Source organism: Ptychodera flava, chromosome 19, assembly GCF_041260155.1.
Source record: "Ptychodera flava strain L36383 chromosome 19, AS_Pfla_20210202, whole genome shotgun sequence".
NCBI classification, from domain to species: domain Eukaryota; kingdom Metazoa; phylum Hemichordata; class Enteropneusta; family Ptychoderidae; genus Ptychodera; species Ptychodera flava.
Window position 1 is genome coordinate 20,074,122 of NC_091946.1, and position 20,881 is coordinate 20,095,002.

The 20,881-nt window shown below is 38.0% G+C and overlaps 1 protein-coding gene across 2 annotated transcripts in view; it reads left to right on the plus strand.

Moving 5' to 3' along the window:
- LOC139118842 (unconventional myosin-XVI-like) overlaps nt 1-16,029 on the plus strand; it is a 70,934-nt gene extending 54,905 nt beyond the window's left edge. Inside the window, exons 22-31 of one of the 2 annotated variants that reach the window (XM_070682338.1) lie at nt 56-261; nt 809-911; nt 1,974-2,070; nt 2,869-3,079; nt 9,626-11,310; nt 11,709-11,801; nt 12,684-12,797; nt 13,577-13,923; nt 14,376-14,393; nt 15,616-16,029. In XM_070682338.1, coding sequence (XP_070538439.1) covers nt 56-261; nt 809-911; nt 1,974-2,070; nt 2,869-3,079; nt 9,626-11,310; nt 11,709-11,801; nt 12,684-12,797; nt 13,577-13,923; nt 14,376-14,393; nt 15,616-15,846 — 3,105 coding nt within the window. In that variant the 3' untranslated portion in view covers nt 15,847-16,029. The remainder of the gene's footprint in view (nt 1-55; nt 262-808; nt 912-1,973; nt 2,071-2,868; nt 3,080-9,625; nt 11,311-11,708; nt 11,802-12,683; nt 12,798-13,576; nt 13,924-14,375; nt 14,394-15,615) is intronic. The other variant, XM_070682339.1, reaches the window with a different exon arrangement.
- Nucleotides 16,030-20,881: the final 4,852 nt, after the last annotated feature.

Consider the following 20,881-nt stretch of genomic DNA (forward strand, 5'->3'; position numbering starts at 1 on the left):
CTGTGAAGGTTCCACTGACCAAAGATTTGACTTTGACTCACCTTTTCCTTGATAGAACTCTCTGGCAGAGTTAATGGACAAGATGACAAACTCTTCACCGCATTTCATACGTTGTATAAAACCCTGCATTGGCAAGGCACCCAACTCATTTACACCGGAGTATGTGATTGCACAGCTGAGGTACACAGGTGTGCTGGAGACTACGAAGATAAGAAGACAAGGCTACCCAATGAGAATCACTTTTGAGGAATTTTTAATGAGGTATTAAATATGGTTGCATTTTGAAATTACTGTGAAGGCAAGACAAATTTTCAGTGTGTTCAAGACAGTCGTGCTGTTATTTTTATGCAAAAAAATTCCTTAGCGGTCAACTTATTTAGTATCTCAGTATTAAATTAAACAAAAAAGGTTTGCTATCATTGCATCAAGTAGTGCTAGCCAGCTCTCTAGACTACTTGTATAATGCTTGTCCTTTATTGCGCACCAATAGTGAAGAGATTTTAGTTAAGAAAAGAAAAGTAAGCAAAAAATAAAACAAAAGAACCAGGACTTATTAATGATAGATGGCAGTTTTGATGGAGAGTTACCCTTTGCCTGTAAAGTTTTAGGTCATTAACTTGTTGGATTTACGGTATTTTGATATTTTGAAAAAGTTTGGGGAACTTTTGTATTTGAAACCAACATTTCTTGTTTCCGACCATCTTTGTGTTCACTTTTCGAATCACACAAACAAATATTAAATTCATCCTTGCATGATTTAAACTGGCTTTTTCTTTATTTTTGTTTTTTTATTGTTTCTTTTTTATAGATATGGAGTTTTGAAGTTGAGTCTGGTACCATGGAGTCGAAAGATGTCTGATATAGACATGTGTATCACAATATTGAAATATTGTAAACTGAAGGATTGGCAGGTAAGGAATCAGGTCAAACTGTGACATTTCAAGATACATCTATCAATCTGTCAGAAATATTAGAGAAAAAAGACCCACTAAAAAGATGATAACTTTGCAATGTTTTAAAAATTTTCTGGTGGTTTAAATTATTGCATAATATTTGCAAGAGGCATTTCTATGATATGGGTGTCTCTGTTCAGTTTTACTTCAAAATCTTTTATTTTTTATATCTATGATCAGCTGTGCAATTTCATCCAATTTTAAAAAAGCTTATGTTGTAAAATATCAAGAAAATTTGATTTTCAATAATATGATCTTCGTCAAATTTTCCCATTTTGTAGTATGATTTTCAAGTCCAAATATTGAATGAGCGATGAATATATCCCTTTCCCCCGTCATGTTTGACTTGCTGGCCAGGTTTAGGGTTGGATGCACCTCAGAGCAGATATCCAGACTCTCAAACTTTAAAACATGCAATTTTGGTCTACCACTTGTGGCGGCTCATTTTGAAGCTCACAGAGAAAATTCACCGTCTGATATTTGTGAAAAATCTGATATTTGTGAAAAATCAAAAAGTTTATTTTTCCTCTTGTCATCATGTTGACACAGGGATGATGGCAATCTTTAATTTCAAATGTCAGTAAACATTGGGTAATTTTTTCTATCGTTCCAAATTTTGAATGGTAACCCTTGATTTTAAATCCATGATTTCAAAAGGGAGTGGTGTAAAGTTTCCATACAGACAGATTCAGCAAAAGTCAAAAGATTTTCCATTTGGAGGTGCATGTTACCTTAATGAACATGGTTCATGTGAGTTCATCCTTTCTCTGATCGAAAAAATTTCAAAAAAAAAAACCCAGAGAAGCAAGACTGAACAAAACTGGGTCCATGTAAAGTACAGTAAAATTTAACACTATCCTAGGGGGTATGTTTGTATAAATTCATCATGAACGGTTCCCTTAGGCAAATACTGATTAATACAACTAGAAAGCTTGACTCAATGTTCTTGACGTATGCTGTGGAAGATATTTCAAAAACTTAAAATATAGATGACTAATGATCTCTTCCTGTTTTCATCAGATTGGACGGACAAAGGTGTTTTTGAAGTACTGGCATGTAGAGAAATTGAACCTAATTTGCGCCCTCGCAGAGCAGAAGGTTGTAGTCTGCCAAAAAGGTAAGCTGTTGACTGAAGTCAGAAATGAAACATGCATGCTAAATATTTATAGGTTTCAATGTCAATAAGCCACGTAAAGTAAAATATTTACTTTTAGTTTTAGATTTAAGTGTCATTCTGGTAAAAGACCAGCTTTTGTTTGCTGGAAGCAAACATGTGAGAAATTTTTTAGTTTTTGTGTATACACATTTAAGTTGAAAATCCTTGCACTGGTATGTAAACATCACTTTCGTATTTCACCGAATTTTCTTGTCTGGATTTATGATTAAATTAACTAGTTCAATGAAACTAAAAATTGACAAAACTTGGATGGACGTTCACCCAAACCCAGTTTTATTTTCTCACTGTTATATTTATATCCACACATGGAAATTGAAAAACTACGTCCTCAAAACTTGGTTGAAGTTCTTCCATTGCTAGTCGCATGCTTACAATGCTTGCCATTCCTTTGACAGTTTACATACTTTTGTACAAGTGGCAAATATTTGTTTTCTGTCAACTTGGTCTTCTCAGTGAAATCTTCCTCATTATTTGGCATTTCTGTCAAAATTACCCTGATACCGGTAGATTCAAACTGGCTTGGCTGGCAGCAGTAGCAACAATAAGCCACTCAATGTCCCTACAGCATCAGAACAGTGTACTTGTATGTAAAAATTTGGCAAAAAATTTTCATTTAAAATTATTATTGATAATTTCTCAGGCGTGGCTTCTTTTTGAAATTTGTTTGTATGTGCATAATTATGTATTGAGATCATCAAATAAGTTCTTTTTTTGTCTTCCCCTCCTCCTTCCTCACAGTGGTCAGGGGGTTCATTGGCAGGAGGAAGCTCTCTCGGCGACGTTCCCTCGTCAGAAGACAGCAGGTTTTCATCAGCAAGTTTCTAGCAGAGATTGAAGAGAGGCAGGCCCCGCTCCTCAAAGAGTTGGAATACTTGGGGGAATTTGACGTCGCCAGACATCTCGAGAAGCAGCTCATTGAAGTCGCTGAGGAGGAAGAAGAAAATATCAGGTGAGAGATCCTCGAATAGATGATGGATATTCAATTGCACTTTTGTGAATATTTGTTTCATTCCAATTTGAAAAATTTGATTTTGATGGTCAAAACAAAACAATACTGGATCATTAATTCAGTTCTGCACAAGAAAGTGTGATAAATTTTGAACAGGGGTGTGTATACATTTATGAACTTCTAATTGAACTAGTTTCAGTTTAATGGTCAAAATAGATTTCTACTGTTTAGAAAGATATGATCCTTTTCATTTGACTGAACTTCAACACTGAAAATGACTTTCTTTTTCAAAATATTCTTCCAAAACACTGTGATTGGCCAATATCTGTGTGCGTAATAGCTTGCATACTTTTTTGCATGTATGCATTCAGATGATTTGTGTTGACCTTGAGGCACTGTTTGTTGTTTATTGGAGAGTTCATTTCTCCAGTGTTTGCATCTGTACAAACACTATCACTGGTTTTTGGTTTTAAGAGTACCATCAAGGGAGCGGGCGTTAGCCGGTAATTTTGCCCAATTTGACAACAATTTAGGTTACGGTGGTGTGCTTTCATGTTTAAAATGAAAATTTTACAATGAGCAAATGACATGATATTTGATGAAAAAATATTTAGAGGAAACATTTGAAATCATGATATGAGTTTTTGTAATGTAGTTGTCTTTATTAAATGATCAAAGTGGTAGAGAAAGATTTTGATATTAGGTACATACCAGGCAAGTCAAGGGGAAAAACATGATGGGCAAGGTTGTAGAGTATAATCTTGACCGTAAATTGGTATGTGTAGATGGTGCACAATACAGATAATGCTGTAGGGTTGCTCATTCCCTTCACCGCAATGGTTTGACCCAAACTCATCATTTTCAGTGGTAAAGTATAGACCTGTTCACATGCGAAGAGGGATGATGTAAAATGTGCTCATCCAACTCCATTGCAACTTCCCTATTTAGGAAAAGTGGTATAATCCTTTTGTTTGAAATGATGTCATAATTACAAACTAAGCATTGCCCTTTCAATCGTATTTTCAACATGAAACAAGATGTAATTTTACTCTGAAATGTCCGATTGCAATTTTTATGAAAAAGCTACCTTAAGTTTTAGTATCTTAAAAATTCTCTTCCTAGCATACTTGATGAAAGACTTTGTCATTCACAAATTTACGATAAAAAAATCAATAACTGGTTGCCAAATCATGAATGAGGTTGGTTGTAGTTCGTTTTGGAAAAAAAAAAGAAATTTCATTAAGTTGAAGTGGAACAAAGGTTTGTCTAGGTTTGGTGCTGTGAACAATGCCTAAAATCAATACTAGAGTGTGTCCAATTGTCCACCATGTGTGTCATAAAGGTTGATTGGTACTTCGGTGCATATGGCACCCTGGTTTTCACGCTCGGTGTTCTGGTCACCAATACAACGGACTGATGTTACTAGGCACATGTCAGGTGGCGGCTCATTGTGGGAATTCTCGACTACAACTTGTGAGTTACATGTCATGACCTTTCATATGGATTTCTTAGGTTATATGTGAAATAGGGTTTCATTTGGTGTTCGTGTGAGGTCTGTACAGAAGCCAGTGGTTCATAATTATGTGAGCACTGTGTGTAAATGAATTCACACTCACAGCAACACCAGTCAGACTTTTCTTTACCTTCTGCAAATGATGTAGACAGACCCTTTAGGGATGCCTTTTCAAATACAGTCACGGGACCTGCCTGTGAGAAATTTAGCAGATCTGACCAAAGTGTAGTTGTTGAACAGGGAAGCCATGCAAGTTCAATTCATAGGAATAGAAATATATTTCATACCGTATGCATTGTCCAATAGAAATGGTCTTTTTCCAGTTTTCGGGGCACAGAATGAGAAGTTTTTTCCCTTTATAACAGATTTCAAATGGTTCAGTGAGGGATTGATGTAGGTGGAATACACACATCAAATATTCTAAACTCTGTATTGGGATTATAAAAATTTAATTGCGTCATGGTGTTTCCATTGTTGCAATAATTTAGTGTTGTAGTTATCTTTCTTACCGCTTGAACTACAGTCTGTCAAAAAATAAACCAGTTATGATCAAATAAGTTCATTAGGAAATTTGATCAAGTCACATTGACTTCTATATCAAGGAGATGGCAAACACATCTTTTTGCCATCTCTACATTTATCAGATTCCACATAATGCTTTGTACAAGTAGTGGTTGGTCAGGATTTTATCCTGTATCCCTTTCAGTGACAGCACTCTATAAAATGAAAATCGTTTCATATTGTGAAAAATGCAAATCAAAAGTAAACATTAACACTAACAGTCTTTCCATCTATGGTTTGTTTTACACTTATTTCATGAATTGTATAATAGGATAATCATCATACATCCATGTTTCTATACTTAAGTTGCAAAACTTTAAAATCAAGACTGGAAGCCAGTTAAATCCAATTTTCTGTTTTTTAAACGCCACATTTTAATTTCCCATCAGTTTAATTTTTAGCTCACATTTGGTATACCAATGTGAGGTTATCGTATAAGCTGAATCAGTTCATTTGCATCTGATTTGCATGTCTGAGCTATGGCCAGTAGTCGGTAAAAATGCACGTTTCACATTGTTGAAGCTATCGTGCTATGGGCAGTTGTATGCCATTGTACATTATAGAACCCAAACGTGTAGGGCAAACGTGCATGACTAAACACTGTAAAAGTCTGCGCGTTAGACATTTTAGACACGTTAGGTCCGTACACGTTAGGTTTGCACGATACACGATAGGTTAGCATGATTGGCATGGTAGATTTTGACCGATGTTGAAAACCTAAAATGACATACACGTTAGACATTTTAGACACGTTAGGTCCGTACACGTTAGGTTTGCACGATACACGATAGGTTTGCACGATTGGCATGATAGAAATTGGAGTCATGTGGAGAACCTAAAATGACATACACGTTAGACATTTTAGACACGTTAGGTCCGTACACGTTAGGTTTGCACGATACACGATAGGTTTGCACGATTGGCATGATAGATTTGACTCATGTTTAGATGACATACACGTTAGACATTTTAGACACGTTAGGTCCGTAGACGTTAGGTGTGCACGATACACGATAGGTTTGCACGATTGGCATAATAGATTTTGACTCATGTGGAGAAGCTAAAATGACATACACGTTAGACATTTTAGACACGTTAGGTCCGTACACGTTAGGTCGGCACGTTACACGATAGGTTTGCACGATTGGCATGTTAGATTTTGACCCATGTTGTGAACCTAAAATGACATGCACGTTAGACATTTTAGACACGTTAGGTCGGCACGTTACACGATAGGTTTGCACGATTGGCATGATAGAGTTAGACCTTACCGTGTTTGTAGGCCATCACGTGAATCTTGAGACATATCGTATAAGGTGCTGACCTAAGATTTACGGAGCTAAAGTGTCTAAAATGTCTAACGTGTAGATGTCATTTTAGGATGTTATTGAGACAAAATCTATCATGCTAATCGTGCAAAATTATCGTGTAACGTGCTGACCACGTTAGGTTTGCACGATACAGGATAGGTTTGCACGATTGGCATAAAAAATTTTGACTCATGTGGAGAACCTAAAATGACATACACGTTAGACATTTTAGACACGTTAGGTCCGTACACGTTAGGTGTGCACGATACACGATAGGTTTGCACGATTGGCATAATAGCCATTTTGACTCATGTGGAGAAGCTAAAATGACATACACGTTAGACATTTAGACACGTTAGGTCCGTACACGTTAGGTCGGCACGTTACACGATAGGTTTGCACGTTGGCATGATAGATTTTGACCCATGTTGTGAACCTAAAATGACATACACGTTAGACATTTTAGACACGTTAGTCCGTACACGTTAGGTTTCCACGATACATGATAGGTTTGCACGATTGGCATGTTAGATTTTGACTCATGTTGACAACCTAAAATGACATACACGTTCGACATTGTGTCTAAAGACGTCAAAAGTGTACGTCATTTTAGGGTTCAAGATAAGTAGAATTGTATCATGGCATGGCAATCATAAGACATATACCGTATAACGTGCCGACCTAACGTTGACAGAGCTAACGTGTCTAAAATGTGAAACGTGTATGTCAATGAGGGTCTCAATTGAGTCAAGAGCTATCATGGCAATCATGCAAACCTATCGTATCGTGCGTATCGTGCGTATACCTAACGTGTAAGGATCTAACGTGTCTAAAATGTCTAACGTGTAATGTCATTTTAGGGTCTCCAGATAAGTTGAATGGTACAGTCATGATATAGGCATTTAGACACGTTAGGTCCGTACACGTCAGGTCGGCACGTTACACGATAGGTTTGCACGATTGGCATGATAGACTTGACTCATGTTGAGAACCTGAAATGACATGCACGTTTGACATTTTAGACACTTTAGGTCCGTACACGTTAGGTCTGCACGATACACGATAGGATACATGTTGGACGTGCACGATACACGATAGGTTTGCACGATTGGCATGATAGAATAGGACTTATTTGTACGCCCTAAAATGCTATAGGCTACATGTTAGACATAGGTTATTAACGTTAGGTCTGCACGATACACGATAGGTTTGCACGTTTGGCATTTTAGGCACGTTAGTTCCAACTTGACATACATGTTAGACATTTTAGAAACGATAGGTGCGGATATGTTGGGTCTGCACGATACACGATAGGTTTGCAAGTTTGGCTTTTTTTGGTCACGTTAGTTCCGACCTAACATGTCAAACATGCACTACTAAAATGTAAAAATGTCTAAAATGAAAAAATCCCGACTTCTGGCCATGGATGACATGTCTGTATATTTGTGGGTATGTGTGGATGTATGTCCGTCACACACAAAGGCTCCCATACCGCCAAAGCTACAGTCTCAGTATTTGGTGTACAGGTAGATGTAGGGGTTGAGATGTGAATTTGTTCAAATGAACACATCAGTGTCAAAAATGTGCAAATGAGGTAAGAAAAAAGTGAAATCCTGCAAATGTGCAGGCCAGTAAGAAACAGGCCAACCCCACTGATCTTGAATCATTTCCTGTCATTGTTTATGAACTGTTACATATTAACAGACCTGATGAAACCATAGACAGTAGAGGGGGCGAAGACCGTCTATACTCAAACTAAGAGGGGCTTGTTTCTGCTATGCATGTTGCTAAAGTTGACCTCCAGTACCTAAAGTTTCAGACCTTAATTACTTTTGTCATTCCTGTTTTTCTGGTTTAAATATTTCTTGTTGTTTTTCTGGTTGTACTGTGGAGAAATCATTGTCATAACATCAACATAGAATTTTCCTCCACTGAACAGATAGAAACAACATTTATTGTTGATCATTGGTAACCCATACTGGTATATACCAATTCTGATCAAATTTGAGCGACACCGTATAATTGCGGTATTTTTCCAATTACCCTCGGATACCAGACATATCACACTTTCAGCCTTGAATACATCAGAGACATCAAGTTATTCTCGGTTTCATTGCTCCCTGTTAATTGTTATTTTTATAGTCAAGACATCTGGTTAAAAGGTCACAACACTTGCAGTTTTTTTTCAACTGACCTTGAATCTGGGAATAGCTCATTTCCTGTGTGGCAATTATTTTCTCCAGAAAACCAGATAAACAACCTAATCCAATGTAGAGAGTAATCCTTCCATATTTTTCCATGCAGCCGGGGTTCTGAGCATGGAATTTTCTTTATAAAGTTGGGTTGGAGTTTGCATGGACCATTGCCCAACATGATAAAAAAAGTCCCTGTAACTGGCTGGCTAAGGCTATGCAATGGTGTGTAGATTTTGCCTATCGACATTGACACACTTATAAAATTATTTTTAAAAAATTAGTAACTTAATTTCCTTTATATTTGCCAAGGTAAATATGGGGAATACATTAAAACGAACACCTTTTATTGAAATGTTACATATAGATAATTACAAATGCAGATGTAACCTCAGAGATGTGTTATAGTGTGAACTGAGCACTGTTGAAGTTTCGTCAGTTCTGCCCGTATTTTACAACAAATGAAGAAAGAAAAATATGGATAACAACATACTTCCATCGATAGACGTCATGAAAGAACGATGACACTTCTTGTTTCAACACCTCAAAGAACGCAACACTAAAGTGTTGGCTTGAACTCCCATGTGTTTCATTAGTTGCGCGAAACTTCAGCATAGCGCTAATGGAAATTGAACAGATATGACGCATCGTGTCATCCTGAAAAATCAGGCTGTTCACCAGAATGTTACCTTGATTTGAAACTTTCATCCAAATTTTGTGGATGGACAATTGCCCAAGTACATGTATGAGCGCTACCACTGATAAATATGGTGCTTGATCCTTACATCCCCATCCCTGTGTATAGCTCCATCCACTCTATTTCAGACAACGAAGATGTACCAAAATATGGCAGTGAAAGGGTTAATACATGGCCATGCAGCTGTTCAGGTAATCCTCAGCTGGAGTTTGTAAGATATAAAACAGATGTCAAAGTAAACTCATTTTTGTTTTTCTGTATTTTTCCTAACAGAAAATCGTCTCAGAAGAAGGATAAACCAGCAGTAGTTGCAGAAGAGAGAATATACGACCTACCACCTGACCCAAGTGATGAGAGGATCTACGACCTGCCACCTGACCCAAGTGATCACATTTACTCACGGAATATTGTCCGGTCTTCCAACACTGCAGTACAGGATAAACAGGAACCCATATATTCAACCAGCATTCCAAGATTGAACTCAGTGTCAGCAACCACACAGACTAAAGCCATTTACGATGACACTAGTATCCCAAAACAAGGTGACTTGACTCGCTCCCAACCATCCATACGTGATATTAGACCACCTCCATCACCAAAGGAAGCGGAGGTGTTGCTGACTACATTATTACCGCCAAGTCCGACAAGAGCAGCTGGCCCTAGTGAAAGCAGTGACAAGGGTATCCCATCACGTCCCCCACCGGAAAATGCTATGGGTGGTGTCCATGCATCTCAAAGGACCTCACAACACCCTCCCCCAAATCGTGAGGGCAGCTACAAGGATATTCCACCACCTCCCCCACCAGAGATCCCATTTGGTGGCGTCATAACTGCCCAGGGGAGTTTTCCACGCCCTCCTCCAGGTCGTGAGGGCAGCTACAAAGATATTCCACCTCCTCCCCCACCGGAGATACCAGTGGGCGGAGTTATTACAGCAAGAGGAAGCTTTCCACGCCCTCCTCCGGGTCGTGAAGGCAGCTATAAAGACATTCCACCCCCTCCCCCACCAGAAGTGCCAGTCGGTGGAGTCATCACATCGCAAGGAAGTTTCCCACGTCTGCCATCAATGATTAGGGCTGAAGCTGGAGTGTGTAGAAACATATCAGCTACGCGAGCACCATCAAAAATAGAGAATCGAAAGTCGATGCCACCGAGTGTCGAACATGCTGCCCCTATGACGGATTTACGATCCAGATATGAACATACTCAGACTGATAAATCTCAAAGGAGATGGACTTCGCAACCGGATATACTACAAGGAATTGCTCCGGCGTTTGTCCCTGCAAGTCAGGCGGCCACCCATGGAACAAGTTTCAATCGTGTCAAACCACCTCCTCCAAAGAGAGACCCAAAAACTCGGTTGAGTTCTGTAGTCGATGATGAACCAGTGCCGGCACGACCAAGGTCCAAGTTGATCGATCCAGCCATCTTGCCTCCACCAGATTACGACTATCACCCAACAGCAGCACGAGGAGCCCAGGCAGTAGCAATAGCCAAGACCAGTGGCGTCCAGTCTCCTGAAGATGTCTATGCCATTATACACGAACCTTACTACTCGGGCACCATTCCACCTCCCCCTAGCTGTCCGGCCCCAGCTCCCCCCAAAAATATCTTTTCTCAGATACCAGGTGCACTTGGACCTGATGCCAGCACAATGACATCCATACCTCCCCCACCATCGACATCTGCCCCACCTCCTCCTGGTACCTCTGCTCCTCCTCCTCCCCCTGGCAATCCACCTCCACCACCACCTCCACCTCCACCACCCCCTGCACCTGGTCAAATGGGTGCCCCACCACCACCACCGCCAGGTCAAGGCCCTCCCCCGTACATCTCCTCAGCACCGCCACCGCCACCTCCTCCGGGACCACCACCCCCACCGCCGTCATCTGGATCCCAACCAGGTGGACTGCTGGCTGGTTTGACAGCAGTAACCCTGAAAAAGACTGAAAAGACAAGTACGTAAAATTAGACACATACCAATTTTGTTCATTAAAGTGTACCAGGAAAAGCTATTTTTTATCACAAAAATGGACAAAATGTCTCTGTGCATGGATTTCACATGAAAGTCATCAAAACTTATTTGATAAACTTCTAAACTTTTGAGCACTAATCAAAGTTTTGTACAAAATTTGAACTGTTGAAAGTAACATTTTTGATAACCACATATCACATTCAAATAAGTCTTGTACTGTAAGAGTACAACATTGCATCTGTATCGCTTCTCGTCATCTATTGTGAGTAGCGCCACAAATGGTGAATATGATTATTTATCTTTGATGAGTTGGTAAACAGCAACGCTAAAAACTACCTAAAATTATCATCTTAATTCAACCTTGTTTTTTGCCCCATTCAGACGATGCAACAACGTCCAAAGGCGATACACAGGGTGCAGTGATGCGAGAAATTCAGATGGGTGTCAAACTGCGAAAAAGTCCAGGATTTGAAAGTAAGGGTGAACAAAAAGTTGCCAAAGAGTTGAATAAATTTGATCACTGAGTCTCTGACAAAAATGCAAAAACGAGAGAGATATTTCACAGTTTTCTCGTTTTTAATTTGCATGTTTTGTCTCATGAAGGTTCATCAGACTGTAACTTTTGTTGATTTTTCACTAAGTTTTGTGTGCAGTGCCTACTAAAGTTTCATGTTCTACTCCTCACAGTATGTTGAGGTGCTCAGTATTCAGCTTGTCAACTCAGCCTGTGTGAGTGTAGACTGCATTGTTATTGTTGACAAGTGAATTCTGGTCCGGACTAGAATTCAAATATAAACAATAAGAGTGCATTTTACATTGTATAGATGTGTTGACAAGTTACATAGCAGACGTTTCAATATGCTTTTTGGTGTAGACCAAGAACTTTCAATGCACATACAAAACAAAAAAAAAGCGAAAAAAATCAGAAGTTACAGTGTATGGCTTCTGACATTTTAATGTAAATCAACTGATATTGAAAATAAAACTGAGGACGAATGTGGTGGCAAGCGTAACTTTTATTTGTAAAGTTTGTAATTGTTGAATCTGACCGATGTTGACATCGTACACATGTACACAGAGTTCAGCATTTGTTTTTGAATACATATCATTTCTACGCAAATAACCCCTCTGCTGGGTCAAATTTGGCACTGAGCAATGAATTTTGCAGCTTTCTTTAGATGGGTTTTAACCGATCCACCAAGACTGAGCATTTTTGCGTGTGAACAAGTTGTCATAGCAACACCAACAATACCACCACAGCAAATGGCAATTTCTCCAAATCATTGTCGCAAGAGACTCCAATGGTGATCTATAAAAGAATATTAATTCATGGAGTTTTAATATTTCTTATTTCAGATAATTCCAAGCCACCAGCAAATGATACACAGTCTGCCTTGCTGCGAGAAATTCAGATGGGTATCAAGCTGCGCCGAAGCAATGGTCCCATGTTTGAAGAAATTCATGGCAAAGGTGAGCGGAAAGCAATCACAGAATTGAACAATTATCATGAGTTTTTAAATGCAGTTGGTTGCTTTCATTGCCTAAATCTTGTCAGAATGCCACATGTTATATATGTTAAGGTAGAATATTGCCTCAGGGACAGATATTCAGACTCTCAAACTTTTACATTTTTTTTCTGATATACCACTTGCGGGGGTTCATTTTAAAGCTCTGGGTGTAAGAAAACTTTTCACTGGCTTAGTTTTTTGAAATTCAAAAATCTTATTTTTGTCCATTGAGTTAACACAGGGATGGTGGCCATTTTGAATAACAAATATATACAAAGAACAAGTTTCTCTAATACCAAAATTTGCACGTTGACCCAAAATTTTTATTCTTGATTTATAAAGAGAATGGTGGAAAGATTCCTTGAGGAAAATTGAGCAAAAGATTAAGTCTTTCGCTTTTTGAGTTGCATATTACCTTAATGTGTAATGCACTAGCTAGACAACTGAATAGAAATACAGACCATAGTTCTACTGTTACTGTAACAGTGGCATTGCATATAGAACTCAATTCCGTTTTGTTGACTGGAGTAATATTCCATTCTTTAATGTATTCATCCCCCTTTTCCTGTAAAGAGGTCCACAATTACCATTGATAACAATGGCTTTGGGCTAAACCATGCCGGTGAAAGGGTTAAGGAAGTGAAGAAGGGTGAAGAAGTCGAAGATTTGCTTGTAATCTCGAACAAATTGCTGACTGTATTCTGAAAAGTTACATTTATTTTTCGTTTAAAATTTTGACAGGGGCTGATACGGATCCTGACAGCAGCTGCAGTGAGCAGGACACAGATTCCACCAGTCTTAGCAAAAGTACTGATGATGAAATAGAAACCGATCCAGACAGTGTCGCGACACTCACAACACCGGGAGACTCACCACCACCCACAATTAAGAAAGTGCCCCCTCCGGTCGCTGTCAAGCCAAAGAAATCACCAACAGCCAGTGCAGAACCCTCGCCGTTCTCAACGATAAATAGTACCGGCGCTGCGATGGATATGCCACCAGGGAAAAAGATTGAGAAGATCCCAATCACGGATGACATGCCGGAATGGAAAAAAGCATTATTTGCCAGAAAAAATAAAGAATTAGAGGTAGGACTATGAAGACATTGAAAATGAGGTATACCTTGGTTTTCCAGTCAGTACCAGTGACTGTTCTTTAAGACCCCATACACGTGATGCATCATAGTGTAAACAAGTCAATAGGCCGATCTCAACAATGCATTAGACAAATTTAATAAGACTGAAACCAGCCAATGTCAAAACAAATTTCTGATCAGTTCGAAGCCAATATACTGACTATAACAAGGGATTTTGTGAATTGACCCCGGCAACGTTGTATGTTATGATTTTTGTAAGTATAATTACTTCTTGAGTGCAAAGGTCTGGCTTCACACAGAACCAATACATTGTCAGTTTTTTATGGTGCTTTTTTGGATATTTTTTATGTTTTCAAAATGCATGCAAATAACCACCGATCTTCTATTTTAATTTTCATGTTTTACTAATCCCAGCATGTCTTCCTTTCCACCCAACTAACACAGGTCAGAGTTGTCCGTGAGGTAACACCTACTAGATTCTTTACTGTCTTCTCCTTATTCTCTCACAACAATGGCTCCACCCCAACCCAATGAAAGTAAAATAGGGGTGAATTGACTTTTACCCATGCACCACCAAACTATAGAGCAACCCTATTTTTTCCTGAGTTAAGCTGGACCTGTACACTTTGAAATGGGGGGTGAAAGTGTTAAATTTCTGTCTCTCTTCATCACTCTCAATGTAATTTGCAAACAAGCAGTCTTCATCAGCTCTTGTCTGTACTATTGTTTCCTAAAAATAACTGAAGGGTTAGTCATGACTTTTACGTAAAAATATATTTCCATGAAACTTGCATCACTGTAGGTGTATCATTGTCAAATATCTCTGTAAAATATACCATATCACAAGTAAATTTGTTTGAACACAAGCTCAGGTACTGTCATATGATAATTATTATACTATCCTCTTCTGTTAAAAATGTATTTTTATGTGGTGAAAATATTGTTGCCCAGTGCTTTTTTCAGTCTAAAGTAATTTTATTGGGTGTTTAAACTGCAATTCTTGAGCAGGCCTTTTTTTATGGCAAATCAAATATAAAGATATTGCAGTAGTGCTGAAAGGCTTCTTAATTTAGCAGTTGTAATTGAAAGCATATGTTTCAGACTATTTTAACTGGTGTGTGTTAGCTTTTACTGTGAGAACGGCCATTTGCGTTATCTTGTTCTGTGTATAATGCGTGTGTAGTAAGGCAATACTGTCAGAATGCATTGTCAGTAACTGTAAAGGGGAAAACGACTGGAATTTGTGATGAGGACTAAAATTAGGTACATAACTTGGAGTGTTAGGCATCTGGAGAAGTTCAAGAAAGAAGCCCTCACCAAGAACATATCTCATTTATGGTTGAGGCGATTTATGAGATGTGAAAAAATTAAGCTGGACGGTACAACATTTCAATCGCTAGTCAGCCAGATTGGTGTTCAGCCAAAATGGACTTGTGGTATAATTTTTTTTCCAAATTTCTGATTTGAAAGGATACCAGGATTAGTCAAAGTGTGAGCAAATTGTTCCCTTGAAGACTTGAGAACAAGACTCAGAGATAGCAATTTTTATTATCCTGTGTTGAAAGGATTTTTACATATTCATTCGCAAATCAAAGAAGTTGTCTGGTTATGAATATATATACGAATATGAATTTCACTTTAAGGGCAGACAGTAACTCATCTGTTTCCACTTTTGTTTTCACAGCAACATTGTCAACAGCAAGAAGCTGCCAAGGAGAGTGAGGAATCCAGGTTCAAAGGTCTGCCGGAATGGAAGAAAAAATTGATAATCGAGAAGGAAAAGAAGCAGAAGGAAGCTGCTGCTCCTCTGGAAGCAGAGAAGAAACGCCAGGCGGACGAAGCATCTAGATTGAAGGCCATGCCGACCTGGAAGCGTAATATTGTCATAAAGAAAAGATCACAACTTCAGAGTTAGGGGATAAAACTGTGTGCAGTACATCTGATGTTGTAGAGAGCGCCCTGAATCATCAATCATACGTTGTGTGTTAGTCATTGAGTGAGGGCGCCTTCCTGATGCACAGTCAAATATTTGGCAGTACAGCCTGAGAAGACAGGGGCACAGGTTTCTAGGACAACTATTGGTAATATCGGTGAAGACTTTGGTTCAATGATTGTAACTGTTCAGTTTTTGTTATAGCATTTTAAGTTATGCTTTGCGTGAAAGGCAGATAAACCCGGTGTAACTCCTATATTTTTTATTAGGAAATCACTGAACATTCACACACACACTATTTCCCATAAGCCATTTTGGCAATGCAAAGGTTAGTATACACACATGACAATAGCAAAAGTGTCCGTGGTTTTGTTGAAAAGGTAGTCGAGAAGTACTTCAATAGTTAATGATTTGAATGAAAACAATTTATCACTCCTCCTAGTAACCTATAGGAGACATATCATACTTAACACAGAGGAGGAAATTTCAATTTCTGATAGATATTGCTTGCAGTATGAAGTTGTGATTGTCAATGAGGGTTTCCACAACTGTTGTTTGTACCTCAAAATTGAATGACTTAAACTTTAGCTCAAACATTCCGTTACTGTCAACCATTCCCTTTCCAAATCAAGAATAGAAATCGGGAGTGATCTTGCATAACTTGCTACCAGACTAGTAGGGAAGAAAATTACACAGTATTTAAAATGGCTGCCGTGCCTGTGTGAGAAACGTTAAATTTTCCATTTGCTCAAAATAAAGCAGACAAAACTTTATTACTCAGTGAGCTTCAAAATGAGCCCCCCCCTGCCCCCCATCCAGAAACATGGTAGACCTAGAGAGTATTGTAAACATTTGAGTCTGACTATCAGTCCCCAAGGCACATTCTGAGAGCATTGCCAAGGTTACAGGGGTCAAAGGGCAATACAGTCCTATCAGAGTACAGTAGTAATAGCACTAATGTTGCTGAACCATTTACATCGTCTACCAAATTTTAGCAAAAGCCCCGGTCTACTATACGACAAATTTAATCACAGAATTATCTAGTTTTGGAAGTTTTCTGAAATCACAGGGGGATGCTCCTGATTTCTCTTGGTCACTCTGTTATGGAAATATGTGAAAGAATGGAATGGTGTTGAAGTTAGATTTCTATATGGCCAAAATCATCAAATATCCTCACAGGCGTAAATGTACATCACTTTAAACTCTGCAAGCGCTGTGCCGAAGAAGATATTCAGGTCACAAAGCAATATAGCTTTTATGGGAAATTTCACAAGTTCGAAAACATTTAAGGATTCATAGATTAGGGTAGAACGTGGGTGGGTTTTGTTATAGGTCAAGAGGTTGAGAAAAAAAAATAATGTAGGCAACACATTTTCGCTGAAACCTAAGAATATTTACAACACAGCAGCTTTGCAATGGGCTAATTTGCAACTTAAGTTTGCACTGAAAAGTAATTAAGCAAATACTTAAGCTATTTATATACAGTTTTATTAACAATGAATTTTAAATTTCTAGTTCTACTTGTCATGACTATACAACTCAACTGAGTATTACATTCATAGCATTCACATAAGTGGCCTCTCTGTTTTCATGAGTCAAAATTGTGCCTTTTTGGTATTTTCAATGATCACAAAATTGGAATTATGATATTTTTTCAGTATTTTTAGATTTGGAATGATACTGAAAAATGACTAGAAAGGTTTTATGGAAAGATGACATGACTTGTAGCTTGCAAAATGTTGAATATCTGTCAGTTTCACAAATATTAAATTGACATATTTGATTACTGGAAAAGAACTCAAGTTGATCAAAACTTGGCATCACAGCTATTTTGATAGATCTTTTATATAAATGTGGCATATTTGCTGTACAGTAAATTGATTTTTTTGTTATCATGTGATACAAACATAAGCCAATCAGAGTCAGGCTTGCTCTTGATCAGGAAATGAGATGAAACAGATATTCCAATAGGTGGACTGCAGCAGTAGAGTCATGTTGTCTGTAAAATATGGATGTTTGAATTTCAAAGTGCATATTTGATTGGATAGCATGTGCAAATATTGCTGTGTGAGGTAATATTTTTCAGAAAATGCTAAATTTTTCCGGCACACTTAAAGCATATCATGAGAAACTCAGTTTAAGTGGATTATGTATTACATTCATCACAAATTTACATTTGCAATTTCTAATAAAGTATTACAAAATGAAATTACTGTTTTCTCTTTTCTACTTTTCTGAATGTACAATGCTGTCTCAATTAAAAGTATTATGGCAGATATTTTTGTAAATTTTGAAATTTGTAAAATCAGTCAAAGATTTGTTACATCAGTATATGGTGTATTCTTAATAACATAAAATATTCCAGAAATTTCCTAATGCTGTGTATATACATTGCTAGGTCATGTATGTATTGTTGTTCTGTAATTGCTACAATATTATTAAAAAATTTGCCATATTTGTACATATCAAATGGTATAAAATTTTCAGGGTCAGAGAAATTTGCTAGTCCACAGTCCTGGAGGGACTAAATGGCTGGCCTGTAGTCTTGTTAGTCCCCACGGACACCGTCCGGGGGGACTTATAGGTTTGGTCGTGTCCGTGCGTGTGTGCGTGCGTGCGTGCGTCCGTCCGTGCGTGCGTGCGTCCGTTCACGCAGATATCTCAGAGATGCCCGAAGCGATTTCATTCAAACTTGGTACAAGGATTACTTCATATGTCATACAGATGCACGTCGATTTGTTTTGTGATACGATCCAATATGGCTGCCAGGCGGCCATTTTATTACGATTTTTTCATGTACAGAGCCATAATTCAGGCATGTTTCAACTGAATTTATTCAAAGTTGGTACAAGGACATTGACCAATGTCATAGATATGCACGTCAATTATTTTTGTGATACGATCCAATATGGCCGCCGTGCGGCCATTTTGTTACGATTTTTTCATGTACAGAGCCATAATTCAGGCATGTTTCAACTGAATTTATTCAAAGTTGGTACAAGGACATTGACCAATGTCATAGCTATGCACATCAATTTTTTTTGTGATACGATCCAATATGGCCGCCAGGCGGCCATTTTGTTACGATTTTTTCATGTACAGAGCCATAACTCAGGCATATCTCAACCAATTTTATTCAAAGTTGGTACAAGGACATCAACCTATGTCATACACATGCACATTGACTTGTTTTGTGATATGATCCAATATGGCCGCCGTGTGGCCATTTTATTACGTTTTTTCATGTCCAGAACCATAACTCAGACATGTATCAAGCAAATTTATTCAAAGTTGGTACAAGGAGATTGACCAATGTCATACATATGCATGTTAATTTGTTTTGTGATACGATCCAATATGGCTGCTGTGCGGCCATTTTGTTATGATTTTTTCATGTACAAAGCCCTAACTCAGGCATATTTCAACCAATTTTAATCAAAGTTGGTACAAGGACATTGACCTACCGTATGTCATACATATGCACATTGATTTGTTTTGTAATTCGATCCATTATGGCCACCATGTGGCCATTTTATTACGATTTTTTTATGTCCTGAACTTCAACTCAGACATGTATCAAGCGAATTTATTCAAAAGTATTTTTATCACAGACCTAATGAAGAGGACTCTATCGTCTCTGAGGACCTGTAATCAAAGCACCCATTAACAAGTGGGGGCTGTGTCATCAACGATGACTTGTTCAATTTTCAGGGGTCAAAAGGTCAAAAGGTCAACATTAGAACAAAACAGAGTAAGCTCAGTGAATGTTTTGTAGTAATCTGATTGGAGTATTTTTTTTCAGAATATTTCCCTGTTATCGCCTGGGAAGTTATAAAGTATTTTCATTATGTCCAAATACAGTGTGCTATTTTTAAATAGGCAACACAATTTTCAACTTTTGTGACATCACATCATATATGTTTGTCCAAAACTGATAGTAATTTCATCTTTTTATGTAGAATACTGTAATGTATCAAAACTGAAGTGAACCACTGACATTTTTGATCAGCCTGGTCAGAAATAGCACAGAAATGTGGAGCTTTCACCGCCTGTTTTGGAAAATGAAATCATATATATTTAGATACCAACATTGGAGATGCAAAACTAAAATTTTTGTTATATGTTTGCAAATTGTTCTTTTGGGTTTTTGTTCATATAAACAGCTCTGTGACTGGCCAGTTTTGTCAGTACCACTGTTATTCTAACCAATGAGAGAGTGTTGTCCATAGAAATATTTACATATGCGACAATATGCATACCTACTGGTTTCAGTTCACAAACTTTAATTTCAGTATTTTATTTAAGTTAAGTATTATATAATAACGACAAAGTAAAATCTACAAACCTAAAAGTCAAAATTTTGTTGCATGTGGATCAGTTTTCAAATTGTGCCAAAGTTTTATTGCGATATGACAATATTTCCATTGACACAAGAGCTAACACATATTTGTTTTGTAACTTTGCCCATACGCTTGTATTTTTGAGGCCAGAGGAATTATGAAAAATATTTCTGATCAGTGTATTTTTGTCTGTGTAGACACACTCTTATGCCAAACTGTATGCTATTTGATGGTGACATGTACCACAACATGACCAAGCCTTACAACACGTTGGTCAGATGAACACTATAGCTATCACCAAAAAAATGCATGGGTGGTGGTGATTCTTGGAAATTCATACCAGAAGGTGAATATAATCACAGCAATACTGAATGTTAGCCTTTCATAATAATTTCTTTTAGCAATTTTAATGTTTTTACTGTGAATGGAAATTAGCTCACAGCGTTTTCACTTTGGCAACACTGAAGCAGATTGGGCCACACTGGACAGTTTTACAAATTAACATAGTCCTAGGGGATCCAGTTGCTTCAAAAAGCTATGAGAGACCCCCTGTGGAAACCCAGTTTTTTTTCATAAAGAAGGTTTGGCCCAGCTTTCTGAAGGTGCAACTTCATTTTTGCTGACAAAGCTCTTCTGGTTCTAATGTTTTGTCATTCTTTTTTCATCATTTCAAGAGG